Genomic DNA, 13,337 nt, shown 5'->3' on the forward strand with positions numbered 1-13,337 from the left:
CCGATGAAGTGAGCTGTAGCTCACGAAAGCTTATGCTCTAATAAATTTGTTAGTCTCTAAGGTGCCACAAGTACTCCTTTTCTTTTTACTCACTCTAGGGTATTGCTGGAAGGGGCTGGGATACTGTGCTGATGAGGATGGGATAGGAACCTTACACGGAATAGAATCCCAGTCGCACATCTCTCCCAGATCCCCACCCAGGTATCCTGGACCCCAGTCCAAACCCACCCACTTCTCCCAGGAGAAAGCACAGAATCCTAACAGCTGCCACAGCTGGACAAATGGGGTGGAGGGAGGTTAGCATAGATTTAAAATCATAACTTTTACATTTAATACTGGTGACATTAATAAAACAAAACCCATGAAAGTTAGGGCATTCCTAAAGTTAAGGTTCTTATTGCATTACTAACTGGGCTATGCGTGCACATCTTGTTATTTCAATAACATAATTAACAAGAGAAACAGAAATGTATAGTACTACCTGCAGTATGTGCAAGGCGGACAAGACAACATTGTGTTAAAGTTCCAGGAGGAGGGGGGAAAGGATTGGAAATGTCTGACTTGTGCATGCTAGACTTGTAAAACTTAGTGTTGTGTTGATGCCTAAACTTTGCATTTAATTTACTTGGCTTAATCATAAGACTCCTAGGCACTGTCATAACACCAATAATAAATAAATAATAACCTGCCATTGACAGACTGATTCTGGCATGGCTTTAACCGAAACGCTGTTCTTTGTTGGGTCCTCGGTGTAAGCACAATACAACCAACTTGTTGTGCCTGACTTTAAAAAGACATAGCTGATGTCCACGCCTGAATGGGATCTACAAAACAAGCCAAGTTTTATGCCTGCAGCTTCAGTAATGGTGAAGTGAGCGCCCAGCGGCTGGACAGGGCTTTCCTACGCTGAAGCGAAACAGTATAGATGCAAGATGGCTGAAGGAATTTGGCTTGGCTCAGACCAAAGGCAGGAATCTTCAGCCCCGAAGGCAGAATGGTGGGAAAGTCCCAGGCGGACGGGGGCGCCTGCTGTGCAGCAAACGCACCGTAGGGGGTCCCTAGCCCAGAACAGCTCTTGTTCGTAATACCAGGAGTGTCAATAAAGTTGGGGTATTTTGACTGGGCCCTTCGGGCGGAGATTTAGGTGGCTAGACGGGTGCCTGCGCAGAATTCCAGAGCAGCTCTCCGGGTTGATCTCTCGTTCTGGCGGCGCGCCTGCCGGGTTTAGGCGGCGCCCGGCGCAGACAGCCTCGGTTCGCTTGGCGGGAGCTGCCGGAGGCGCTGGGCCATGCGGGGCCGCGCGGGGAGTTTTGCGGACCCTCGCCTGAAGCAGCGAATCAAGCAGGTGCGGATCCCTCCCCCCCGGTTGCTCCTGCCCGTCCCCAGCCCCGGGAAGTCACCTCACGCGCACCCCTCCCCCTCGGTTCCCTCGCGCGCTCCTCCAGGGCTGTTGAGGGGTTGCCTTGAACGCAAGCAGGGGCAGCCCGCAGCCGCTCCGCGCGACAGACACGGCTCTCCGCGGGCCCCAGCTCTGGGGGCGGGGAGCGGCTGTTTCATCTGTCGGGGCCAGCCCCAGCGCCACGCGCTGTGTGTGTGTAAAACACGCTGGGCGCGGTCCTTGGGCTCCACGCGAGTTGTTACCTTGTTCCTGGGGCTGCACCAGCTGGGCCCCCCCCCTGTCAGAGGGAGCAGCGATCCCTCAGTAATGGGTGGCTTTAGAAAACCCGAGACAGCTAGGCAGCTATTAATTTGGGGGAGCAGTGGTTTCACTCGAGTCCTTTGGAGTTGGTGGTGGTGGCCCATGTAAGGGTGTGATTGTGAAAATAGGCCAGACTAAAAGCCGCCTATAAAAGCTTGTGTAATGCTATCGCATTTGAGTCGCATACTTTCTGTGGCACCCCCCTAAGCGCCTTGCAAAGATGAATTTATCTTCACAACACCCCTGTTAGGTATTAAATTATGATCTGCCGCTTACAGACTGGGAACTGAGACACACAGAAATGAGGTTGTAGAGAAAGTTTAGTAGAAGCAGAAATAGAACCCATGATTTCCGTTTCTAAATTCAATCCGTTGGCTGCAGGACCATCTTTCCTCTATTGCAGTTACACTGATACTCAGACCTAGCTTCAGCAGCCAAATTAGCCATCAGCATTACTGAGAAGAGCCACAGAAGTAGGAATTTATTGTTTCATTTACTATAGTACCAATCATATTTAAACAGTATGAGGGGGGACATATTTAGTTTTTAGTTTCACAGCAAGTAAATTAATAACTTAGTGCAAGTTGATAACTTAATTGGTTTATAAGATAGTAAAAGCATCCTGATTGTTTAATGACTTAAACTGTGCTTCCTAATGTGTCTCCTGCAGCTCTTTGCAGCACATATGTGTGATTTTATTATTAACCAATCTGAGTATCACTGTTCTATTGATTGGGAGTTGCCCCAATTAATGACAATAGTTAGTTTGGCCTCCAAATATAATGTACTACTTTTCCCAGTAAATGTGGCCAGTTGGCTGTGTAAATAGTTAATAACAGGTTTCAGAATAGCAGCTGTGTTAGTCTGTATCCGTAAAAAGAACAGGAGTACTTGTGGCACCTTAGAGACTAACAAATTTATTAGAGCATAAGCTTTTGTGGATTCCATGCATCCAATGAAGTTGGTTGTAGCCCACGAAAGCTTATGCTCTAATAAATTTGTTAGTCTCTAAGCTTTCGTGGGCTACAACCAACTTCATTGGATGCATAGAATCCACAAAAGCTTATGCTCTAATAAATTTGTTAGTCTCTAAGGTGCCACGCGAACTCCTGTTTTTTTTTAAATAGTTAATAGTTTCCTGTCAAATTATTTAGCAATCTGATAACTTTGTGCATCAACAAATTCAAACTGTTTAGATTTTTCATTTTAAATTTTCTCTTTTATGATAACTTACAAAGGTCAATAATTTTCAGCAAAAGTCTACGATTTTGTTCATTTCTATAAACTCTGCATTTCAGTACCTAAGCAGTAATAAATGTGGCCGATATGTGGACATTGGAATTTTAGCAGCTGATTTACAGAAAACTTACAGGTGAGCAAAAAGCTTAATCCTTGCATTCTGCTTTTATTTTTTTAAATAAACAATAGAAATATGTGTTTGCATATCTGTTTGTAAAAATGTAAATGTATTTCTCATGACTGTTCTGAATTACCCTTATTATAAACTGGGATTGAAAGTTGTTTAGTACATCACTGATCAAGGAAGAAGTACAATCAAAATAAATTGTTTTCACTGCAAGATTCTCTTTGGCTGACACATGTAGTAACTTACTTATATTGCAGTAGCACAGAGCATTATAGAAATGTAGGGCACAAAAGACCTTGAGTGGTCCTCTAGTCCATCTTGTACTGAGGTAGGACCAAGTATACCTAGATCATCCCTGACAGTTGTTTGTCTAACCTGTTCTTAAAATCCTCCATTGACAGGAATCCATAACATCCCTTGGTAACCTATTCCAGTACTTAATTATCCTTATAGTTGGAAATATCTTTCTTATATCTAATCTAAATCTCCCTTACTGCACATTAAACAGATTGTCTTCAGTGGGCATGGAGAACAATTTATCACCATCTTCTTTAAAACAGCCCTTAATATATTTGAAGGCTGAGGGAGTACCTGATAAGTTGTCTTTTCTTGAAAGTATATGTGCCCATTTTTTTTAACCTTTCCTCATAGGTTATGTTTTCTAGATCTATCATCACTTTTATTGCTTTCCTCTGGACTCTACAATCTTTACGAAAGTATGGTGCCCATAACCGAACACAGTATTCAACCTGAGGCCTCACCAGTGCCTAGTAGAGCGGAACAATTACTTCCTGTGGCTTATGTACAACTAGGTGACCAGACGTCTCAATATTATCAGGACAATCCTGATATTAGGGGCTTTGTCTTATGTAGGATCCTATTATCCCCCACCTCTCCATCCCGATTATTCACACTTGCTATCTTGCTATGTTGTATCTGTGTACAACACTCCTGTTAATACATGCCAAAAGGATATTTGCCTTTTTGCAATTGCACCATATTGTTGGCACGTATGAGACACTGACTATGAGCCATTGTGCCAGGCGCTGTATGAACACGTAACAGAAAGATAGTTCTTGCACTAAAAAGCTGACCATTGAAGATTGACAAGAGACAAGTGGATACAGACAGGGAGCACAAGAAAACAATGAGATGTTGCTGATGTTAATCTATCATTTGCCTAACTTTTCTAAGGTTTTTTTTTTTTTTTTGTTTTTTTGTTTTTTTTTGTTTTTAATGCATCACAGCAAAGAGAATTTTAAGGCAGAATTTGAAGGAGGGCAAGGAGGTTGCTTTGTTCGTGTTTGTAGCCTCTGTTTATTGGGAGGATGTTTAATTTGTGGTCTGTTAGTGGAAGGGAACTCAGCCATTTGATCATGAAGTTGGAAGAGCACATTCATTGCTAATGATGAAAGGAGCTGAATTTTTCATTATCATGCCTAAAAGGAAAAATAATACTATGGCTGAAGGACCCATCCTTGTCCAGTCCCTAGCTCTGTATGTGTGGTTTAAAACAAAAAAGCCTATTATGAATGAAAATCCATTGGCTGTCTCATTTTATATTGCCACTTGCTGCTCTACATATCCAGCTGATGATGCTGGTCATAGTATCCACTAAATGTCCTTCTGAAGGCCACTAGCTAGAGACCACTGTGATTCACTTTGCACCTTTTATACCAGAAATTGAGTTTAGTATGATGCTGTTTGAGTTACACCTAATCTTTTTTTAAAAGCCTGGAATAGCTCGAACCAAAGTCAATCTTCCACATAACTGGTTCCAGGGTGTACTTGTGTAAAAGATTGTGGATTGTATCACTTTGGAAACTTGTATCTACATTGAGAATGACCATACATGAAAGAAGGCCTCAGTGAGATCCTAACCTATACAATTGTTTTTCAGTGCAGAATATGGACGAAGAAAAAGAAATGCCTTTAGAATTCAGGTTGAGAAAGGTAAGTCTGTTAATATCATGACTGAAATACCAAGAAGCTGTAAGAAGCTCTCTGAATTACTGACTACACTGTTGTTGAGCACTTGCTGCCATCTGTGTTGTTCTGGGTTTTTTTCAGTGTTTGGAATAATCAGTAATGAGAGAGAATTTGAAGATTTAACAACTTTAGAGAATGAACATGTGGCAAAAAGAGCAAGACGCAGGCGAGAAGAGAATGAGTAAGTGGAAAGACTTGTTGCCTTAAGACTACTGTAACAACGATGTCAGTTCTTAACATTTTCAGGGTGCTTTGTATCTTTAAAAAACTTTATATTACTATGAAGGCCCTGATCCTGCAAGCAGTTTCACATAGGTGGGCCCTTGTACCCTCCTAAGCCTGGTCTTTGCTGGAAAAAAAAATAAAAAGGGCCGGGGGGAGTTCTTAACTCAAGGTACATTCTAGTGAACCAGGCCCATAGACTTGAACTCAACCTTCTAACTCGCATAAAAACTACAACTATCTTTTCACTGGGATTAACTCAAGTTAATTAATTTAAGAACACTTTGTGTGTGTGTGGGGAGGGGGGGTGAAGACAAGGCTATAGACCCCCAAATCAAAGGGATCCTCGTGGGTAGAAGGATTCACCTTCCTCCTGGATAGGGCAGTTTATAGGATTGGGGCCTGTCTGTTAAATCCTTACTACTCCTCTTTGTCACACAGGTGTTATCACTATTTTAGACATGGGAAAATTGAGATGGAGAGTTTCAGTGAATTTTCCAAGGGCACACAACTAGTTAGTGTTAGAGGTGAGATTAGAATTTGGATTTCCTGTCTCCCAATCCTGTGCACAGTCCACTAGAACATTTTGCCTCCTTAAATGTGGTAGAGACTACTTTGCATTAAATATTGAAAAATATGACTCCCTTTTTATTAGTGCTAAAATATTTTCTCTCTCTCAGTTAGAGTGACAGTAATAGCCATTCGTATCAGTGTTTTTAAGACAGGGTATGTTGAATTCAGTACAAAATACCCAGATCTTCTGAATTTCAGTAATCAAACCTTTTACCACTTTAAAAACAAGAATCTGTTGGCTTTTTATTAAACCTACTAAATATTAAAATTTTTCTGTGCAAGCAGACATCTTTAATGACAGTCCAGAGGACAAGCATTGGCAGGGAGAGATACAATGACTGCTGTTTTGCCATTCTAATTTCTATGGTTAACAGCACAGGGATAATCTGGGTTCATTCAGGTCTGGACTCATCAAGGGGAGGCAGCCTAGAGTATAGCTTTTGGACAAATTCAATCAAGTGTTTGAGTATGGCTAAAGAAGTAAGAGAAACTTTTTTTTAATTTTATAGTAATTTTATTTTATAGTAACCTTATCTGCCTGACTTCCCACAATGCGTATGTGTATTGCTATTCTTGAATGAATGGATTGACGCTGGCATTAGCTGTTCTGAGTGTGATCATGTACCTTCTAGAGGCTACAGCCTGCTTTAGCCTTATTATTGCCACACAAACATGAATATTTCATGTCTTCTCTCAGTTGCTGTAAATATGTACTGAGGTGTGTTACTGAAGTTTTAAAGTATTTTGACAAATTCAGCAGTTAATTTGTTACCTATTAGTCAAAAGAAGGCTAATGATAGAGAATACATTTTTTGTTAATTACAAAAAAAAACCTCTCCTCCTTGTCCCCTTGAGGTATTCTGCACATGATTCCAACCTTTTTATCTTTGGTTTGAATTCTAGCCCCAGAATCTTACAATAAATACAGCTTTAGTTCCTCAAAGGCCTCCAGCCACACAAACTGAGTGAGCTGTTCAAGCAGGCCTTGAAGTCTGATTTCAGGACTACCAGAATAGCTTCATCTACTATAGAGAGCCCAGGTGGTGGTGGAAGCACTGAGTAGGGAAGGTTTGCCCCTTCCACAACCAGACTTGGATGGGGGAGAGGGCCATCAGAAGAGTGTTTATCTCTATCCTCTGTCCCACACACAGTAGTATTGTAGTCCTAGCACGGAGAGCCTAGCATCTTCCTAGGGGAGAATATTTCTTCTATTAGTTGTGCAGATGTCTCATTGTGCTGTTATGGTATGTTGAACACATAATTTCTGCCTCCTTACTTTTGTGCTAAAGGGATGTGGAAAGCTACACAGATGACTCAGATGATGATGATGATTACTCAGAACATCTAGTAAGTCCATATTTCTCTCTATATGGTATAATGCAATTGAAACAAATATAGCAGTGCACATATGAAATATATCGCTGCTCTTTACTTAAAATATACAAGAGTTTTAAAACAGAGCTGTGTGTATACCATCTGGTAAAGGCCCAAACTTTGGTTTAGAATTCATATAATACTTTATGGTAAGACTTTGTTTTTTAAAAAATATATGTTCCAGTGCTAGTGGTGTTTTTAAAAGTCAGCATCCTAGAAGTTGTACCAGCCATAGTATCTCTGACCAGCTATGCCCCCTCCATTCTGGCTGGCCATGCTGCTCCTCGGTTGCAAAACTGCTAATGGCTTGACTGATGCCCTCATTCTGACAAATCTCAGGTGACTTGTCAGAATGAGCACATCAACCAGCAGTCCCCAACTGGAGACCTTGTAGAGTCAAAAATAGATGATTTCCTGAGGAAGAATGAGGCAGGACTGTGGCTGGGGGCCATTTTTGAGAAAGGGGAACATAGCAAAGGCAGGGGGAGAGGACAGAGTAGAGACTCTACTATCGCACTACCACTGTTTGCTTGCTAAGGGAGATATCTGCAAGCAATTGTTTTTGTTTTTAATTTTCTTTTAAATACATAAACTTTGCAGTCCACAAATCACCTGAACAGCTCTCTGCTGACCTTATACCGGAAAGGAGATTCTGATTCTCTTCCAGCAACTCCGAAGAATGAGCCAACAGAAACCAGTACCCCTGCACAAGTGACAGTACCCAGAACAAGTGCTCTTCCATCTGGCACCCCACTTGATACTAGGATCTCTGAAGGTGGATGGTTTATTGATAAAACCCCAGGTAGAAAAGAAGACAACTTCTCAACTGACCTGTGTGAGGAAGAAGAGGAAAGGAAACAGATTTCTGAGGTAGCTTCTCTTTTTTTAAATCTGATACCACTTAATCAGGCATATATATTGGGGCTAAGTACATTTCTTACCTTATGCAACAATACTTTGAAGTACAGTATGAAGAACAGACTTGTTGTTCCTCATGCCCCCAAGATGCACATTGTATACAAAAACAACTCTGAGCCTTTAGTGGGCAATGCAAACCTTTTTTTTTTTTTTTTTAATACACCTACAATGTTTCAACGCAGAGGTTGCTGCATTGGTGGATGAAGCAGTGTGTGGATTTTAATTTTTGTGAAGCGTTCTGTAAATGTAAGATGTTACGATGAAAGACTGGCTTAGTTGCTTGGTGGAATCTTTTTTCAATAAGTATTTTAACTGCCAAAAATGTTCTAGTGCAAACACTAGATTATATGTTCTTATGCAAGACAAATTGGTACTGTATCAGTCTTTTTTTTAAAAGATGCCTTCTTTGTTTGAGATGCTCAAGATTAAAAGACTGGGGGAAAAAATTAGTCAAAAATAGTTTAAGGAACCACACATGACCAAGTTATCCTGCTCGTTTTTGTGGTTTTACAATCACATTTTCTTAAATTTTTTTTTTTAATGGCTTCTCCTGTTGCTGTGTGAAAGTCCCACACAAACAGGGGAAACTGACAGTCTGGAAACAGTGCAAAGTGCTGTCCAGAACCATAAGCCACTGGGTGTTTCCCTTGCTGAGGCAGAGAGGTAAGCTTTTTGCTGGAGCTTAACCTATGCAACAGCTCCCTGCCCCACCCTTCTGTCCACCGCACCAGCAAACTCCATGAGGTTCTGCCAGGTAGGTAACATTCGGTGAACTGCAGTTCCTGAGTTCCTCAGAGACCTCTCTTTGTAGTGTCCAGTATCACTGGACAGTCACAGAAATTGCCAAGTTCACTGCCTCTAAAGAGACACAGTACACGCCAGCCTGTTAGTCTAGCTGACTTTAATACACAGCACTGATATGGGTTATAGTAAAACTAAGCATAAGTTTATTGATAAGGAACATAGATTTAAGTGATAGTAAGAAAGGGAAAGAGACAGGTCTGGTTACAAACAAAAAACCCCAACCTTCTTTCTAGTGACCAAACTTAACTTTAGCAAACTGCGGTTACTGCTTAAACAGCTTTCTCACTTACATCAAGCTATCAGTGTCTCCTCTCCCTCAGGTAGGTGGATCCACTATTCACAGAATCAGAGGATGCTGATCCTTTTTCCCTATTCTTCCCTTTTATAGTACAGAATACTTTTAAAATGAATCCCTTGAAAAGTAAACCTAGACAAAGCTCCTCTCCCCAACTGCTAATTCTTTGGGGTGCAGGCACTAAGTCCATTCATCCTCTGATCAATTTGTTTTCTCAGTTGGCTCGATCACTTTGTTTAACTCAGATGCAAATGTACTTTAATTGTCCTTTGTTTGTAATCAACTGTTTTTCTATTAGCTTGTTAGCTTGAACCGTGGAGACAGGGAAATCTACATTCCTTTGTTGAAATCCGCATGCCTCCAAAACTTATTTGAAGAGCATATTTCTAGCACATATGCATAACTCTTTATATACAATCCTTACATATATCGCTCAATATTCACGACAGCGTTACTAGATATTATATAATACCTGAGAAGCCACTGTTTGGCTAAATATTATGACGCGTGTGTTGAGTAGGCAATTCGTCAGTTGATGTAAAGAGGCCTTTAGGTCCACAATGTACAAAGTAAACAAGCTGAAAAGAAATATATTTCTTTGATGTCTTTCTTTCAGTTACAGTAATTTTAGGTGTTCTTTAACAAAAGTCAGCAAAATGCTTTCAAGCAGAAAGGTGATTACATTGACCCTTTAAGGCAATGTGTTCTCAGTGTATCTAAAACTATCCTTATGGTGACACTGCAACCCCAGAGCCAGTTTAAGGATGTAAAGTGTTAAAAAATAGAACCAGGGGATTTTCGTCTTGGGAATATACAGGAGTTTTGGGATTAAGAGACACCCAGGACCTTCTCCAGTGGATTAAAGGCATGTTGTGGAGTTGATGTTTTTCTTCTCTAGTGGACAAGGCATATTGTCCTATTCGCTCACCACTGTGCTGGCTGATTTACATAACATTGATAGTGGATGTGGAAGGTTGTCATTTTAGCCCTAGTAGCAGTGTTTTGCCCCTACAAGGGGAGATGGGGTAGCAGGGGGATCATTGTGGAATAAAATGTCCACCAAATTGTGTTGAAAACAAAACACGTAGTTAACAAGACGCTCAATCTCATCTGTCCATTCTCTCATTTGTATTTTTCTTGCATATACAGCGATGACCCAAGTTATTTGCACAATATTCACTATAATATTGGTGGTGATTAGTATGTGTATTACCACGGTACCTAGAAGCCCTACTTATCAACCAGGATCCCACTGCGCGAAGTGCTGTACAAACATAGTGTGCTACTGGTAATTAACATTGTTTCTAATGGAGGTTTATATAAACACACACACACACAGCTATATTAAGACACAATGTTAGTTACTTTACAGTAATTATGCAATTCAGGGCTTGTCTGCATGAGAAAACTGTCTAGAACAGCTACTGCAGAATAAACTATACTGGAATATCTATTCCAGAATAGTAACCCACATGGATACCCTTATTCAAGAATAAGGGTGTCCACACAGAGTTATATTGGAATCACTATTGTGCTTTAAATTCGCAGCCTACCTTATTCCGGAATAAAGTTCCTGTGTAGATGAGTCCTAATTTAAATCAGATTTTTATTCTTGGATCTTTTCCTAGCTTATGTATACACATTTTTTTCTGGAACTTCAGTGCCAAAAAAAAGAAAAGACAGATCACTGTAAACAATCCTTAGTAAAAACCAAGTCATAAAATGATTTAGACACAGAAAGGATTGATCATACCTTGTCTCTTACCATTCTCATAATATCTATGCATGAAACACCATATGTGTCTTCAGATTTTGTTTGTTCTGCTCTTTCAAGTGTCTGTAGAAAAGCTCAGTCACTTTTGTGTACTAAATATTTGAAGACTTGGTCATATCATTCTGTGTTTTTATGCTCTAGAAATCAAAAGACCTTTCTTTTTTGGAGAGTGAAGGAAAGAAGACAAAGAGTAAGAGACGAAAAAGAAGGAAAGAAGAATCTCAAGACGTAGATGAAGAAATAGAATCTGTTTTGCGTAAGCGGAAAGGTGAGAGCTACTGTTTCTGAAGTGGGTTTTTGGGTATGTGGGTGGTTGGCAGCTGTAGCAGTTCGAATCAGAGATATGCTGCACTTTTCGGCTGGAGCCTTTCAGGAAGACATTCATCCTTCATGTTGTGCTAGAAAATAGTCCAGTCCAGTCCTGTGACTGTTGCATATGAAATAATTTGTTCTATATAATCTTTTACCCAAGTGTTCAGATCGGTGTTTGTCTTGTTGGGGTTTGCAGCCACTGGCTTCTGCTGTGTCCAAATTCTAATGACTTAATTTATTCCCTTCCTTTTTCTTCCTGCAGTTAAAACTAAAGGACCAGAGCTGCAGTTCCCTTTAGTGAAATTTGACGATGTGGGAGGCAGTGATGAAACTCTGAAGGTTAGTTTTAATTAAACCTTTGCTGTGTTACTTACGGGATAAAGAACACAGTGAATAAAACTACATATATACAAAATGAGGGAACTGGAGCCGAAGCAGGACTGATTTGCATAGCAACTCAGCAAATCATTGGCAATGAATGACAAGGGCAGCAAGACTAGCTATAGATCTTAACCCAAACTTATCTCCCTAATATCAGTCACTGAAATAAGTGAGACAGAAGTTTTCCTTCTATGCGTTTTAGTGTTTACGTTGTTTTCTTCTATCTACTCTATTTTTATCTTCTTTCTAACAGGAGGTATGCAAGTTGCTGATACACGTGCGTCACCCTGAAGTATACAATCACTTAGGCGTGGTCCCACCTCGAGGATTTCTTTTACATGGACCACCCGGGTGTGGAAAGACATTACTAGCGCAGGCAATTGCTGGGGTGAGACTGCCCTAATATGTGCTTTCCCTTCCTCCTGTCTGCTCTTTTAATCAGACTTAAGATAGGCAGAGGGGAGATAGACTAGAACATTCTCCTCTTTGCTTTTATCTATCTTGCCTCTTCCCTTCTCATATCAAAATAAACATCCATTAGAATTTAAATAACAGAAATGCAATCTGAATCAGGATTATTCCGTGATAGATCCCCATGCAGGGGAAAATATTGTATTAAAAGCTCAGTTTCTTCTTGAAAGCACTCACAAGGAATGGACTTTCAACAAGCCATATACTAGATTACAGTTTGATCTGTTTACAGTAGAAAAGTTTTCAGCCTGGATATTTTAAAAAAGGAGGTGAAATCTGTTTTGGGATGTGACGTGGCTGACTCCATGGGGAGGTAACCCTATGACATTAAACTTGGAAGTTACCATATAATAACTGTTGGGCCTCTGTCAAATAAGGTGATGCTCTGTCCTCATCAAACAGCCACCTCTACAAGTGGCATCCTTATAGCTCAGGGGTGGGCAAACTTTTTGGTCCAAGGGCCACATCTGGGTATGGAAATTGTACAGTGGGTCATGAATGCTCATGAAATTGGGGGTTAGGGTGGGGATGAGGGCTCCGGCTGCGGGTGCGGGCTCTGGGCTGGGTCCAGAAATGAGGAGTTCAGGGTGCAGGAGGGAGCTCTGGGCTGGGGCAGGAGGCTGAGGTACGGGGGCGGGTGGGTGAGGGCTCCAGCTTGGGTGGCAGGCTCTGAGCTGGGGATGAAGGAGTTTCGGATGCAGGAGGGTGCTCCGGGCCGAGACCAAGGGGTTCGGAGGGTGGGAGGGAGGATCAGGCAGGGGGGTTGGGGCTTGGGAGGATGTCGGGTGCAGGCTCCCGGCGGCGCTTACCTCAAGCAGCTCCCAGAAGCAGCAGCATATCCCCTCTCAGGCTCCTACGTGTAGGCGTGGTCGGGCAGCTCTGCGTGCTGCCCCGTCTGCAGGTGCTGCGCCTGCAGCTCCCATTGGCCACGGTTCCCAGCCAATGGGAGCTGCGCTTGGAGCAGGGGCACCGTGCAGAACCCCTGGCTGCCTCTATGGGTAGGAGCCGGAGAGAGGACATGCCGCTGCTTCTGGGAGCAGTGCAGAGCCACAGCATGCACGGAGCGGGGCAAGCCGCCAACCCCACTATCTGGTGGGAGCTCAAGGGCCAGATTAAAAGGTCTGATGGGTTGGATGCCGCCCGCAGGCCGTACTTTTCC

General features: G+C 41.9%; 1 protein-coding gene across 2 annotated transcripts in view; it reads left to right on the plus strand.

The window, feature by feature from the left end:
* The first annotated feature begins 958 nt into the window (after window positions 1–958).
* The window catches only part of NVL (nuclear VCP like), a 76,206-nt gene continuing 63,827 nt past the window's right edge, over window positions 959–13,337 (plus strand). Inside the window, exons 1-9 of one of the 2 annotated variants that reach the window (XM_038394168.2) lie at window positions 959–1,345; window positions 2,998–3,071; window positions 4,966–5,018; window positions 5,136–5,235; window positions 7,139–7,196; window positions 7,824–8,093; window positions 11,156–11,282; window positions 11,589–11,665; window positions 11,961–12,095. In XM_038394168.2, coding sequence (XP_038250096.1) covers window positions 1,289–1,345; window positions 2,998–3,071; window positions 4,966–5,018; window positions 5,136–5,235; window positions 7,139–7,196; window positions 7,824–8,093; window positions 11,156–11,282; window positions 11,589–11,665; window positions 11,961–12,095 — 951 coding nt within the window. In that variant the 5' untranslated portion in view covers window positions 959–1,288. Of the gene's footprint in view, window positions 1,346–2,937; window positions 3,072–4,965; window positions 5,019–5,135; window positions 5,236–7,138; window positions 7,197–7,823; window positions 8,094–11,155; window positions 11,283–11,588; window positions 11,666–11,960; window positions 12,096–13,337 lie in introns of both variants that reach the window. The other variant, XM_043511710.1, reaches the window with a different exon arrangement.

This window comes from Dermochelys coriacea, chromosome 3 (assembly GCF_009764565.3).
Source record: "Dermochelys coriacea isolate rDerCor1 chromosome 3, rDerCor1.pri.v4, whole genome shotgun sequence".
In the NCBI taxonomy this organism is placed as follows: Eukaryota; Metazoa; Chordata; order Testudines; family Dermochelyidae; genus Dermochelys; species Dermochelys coriacea.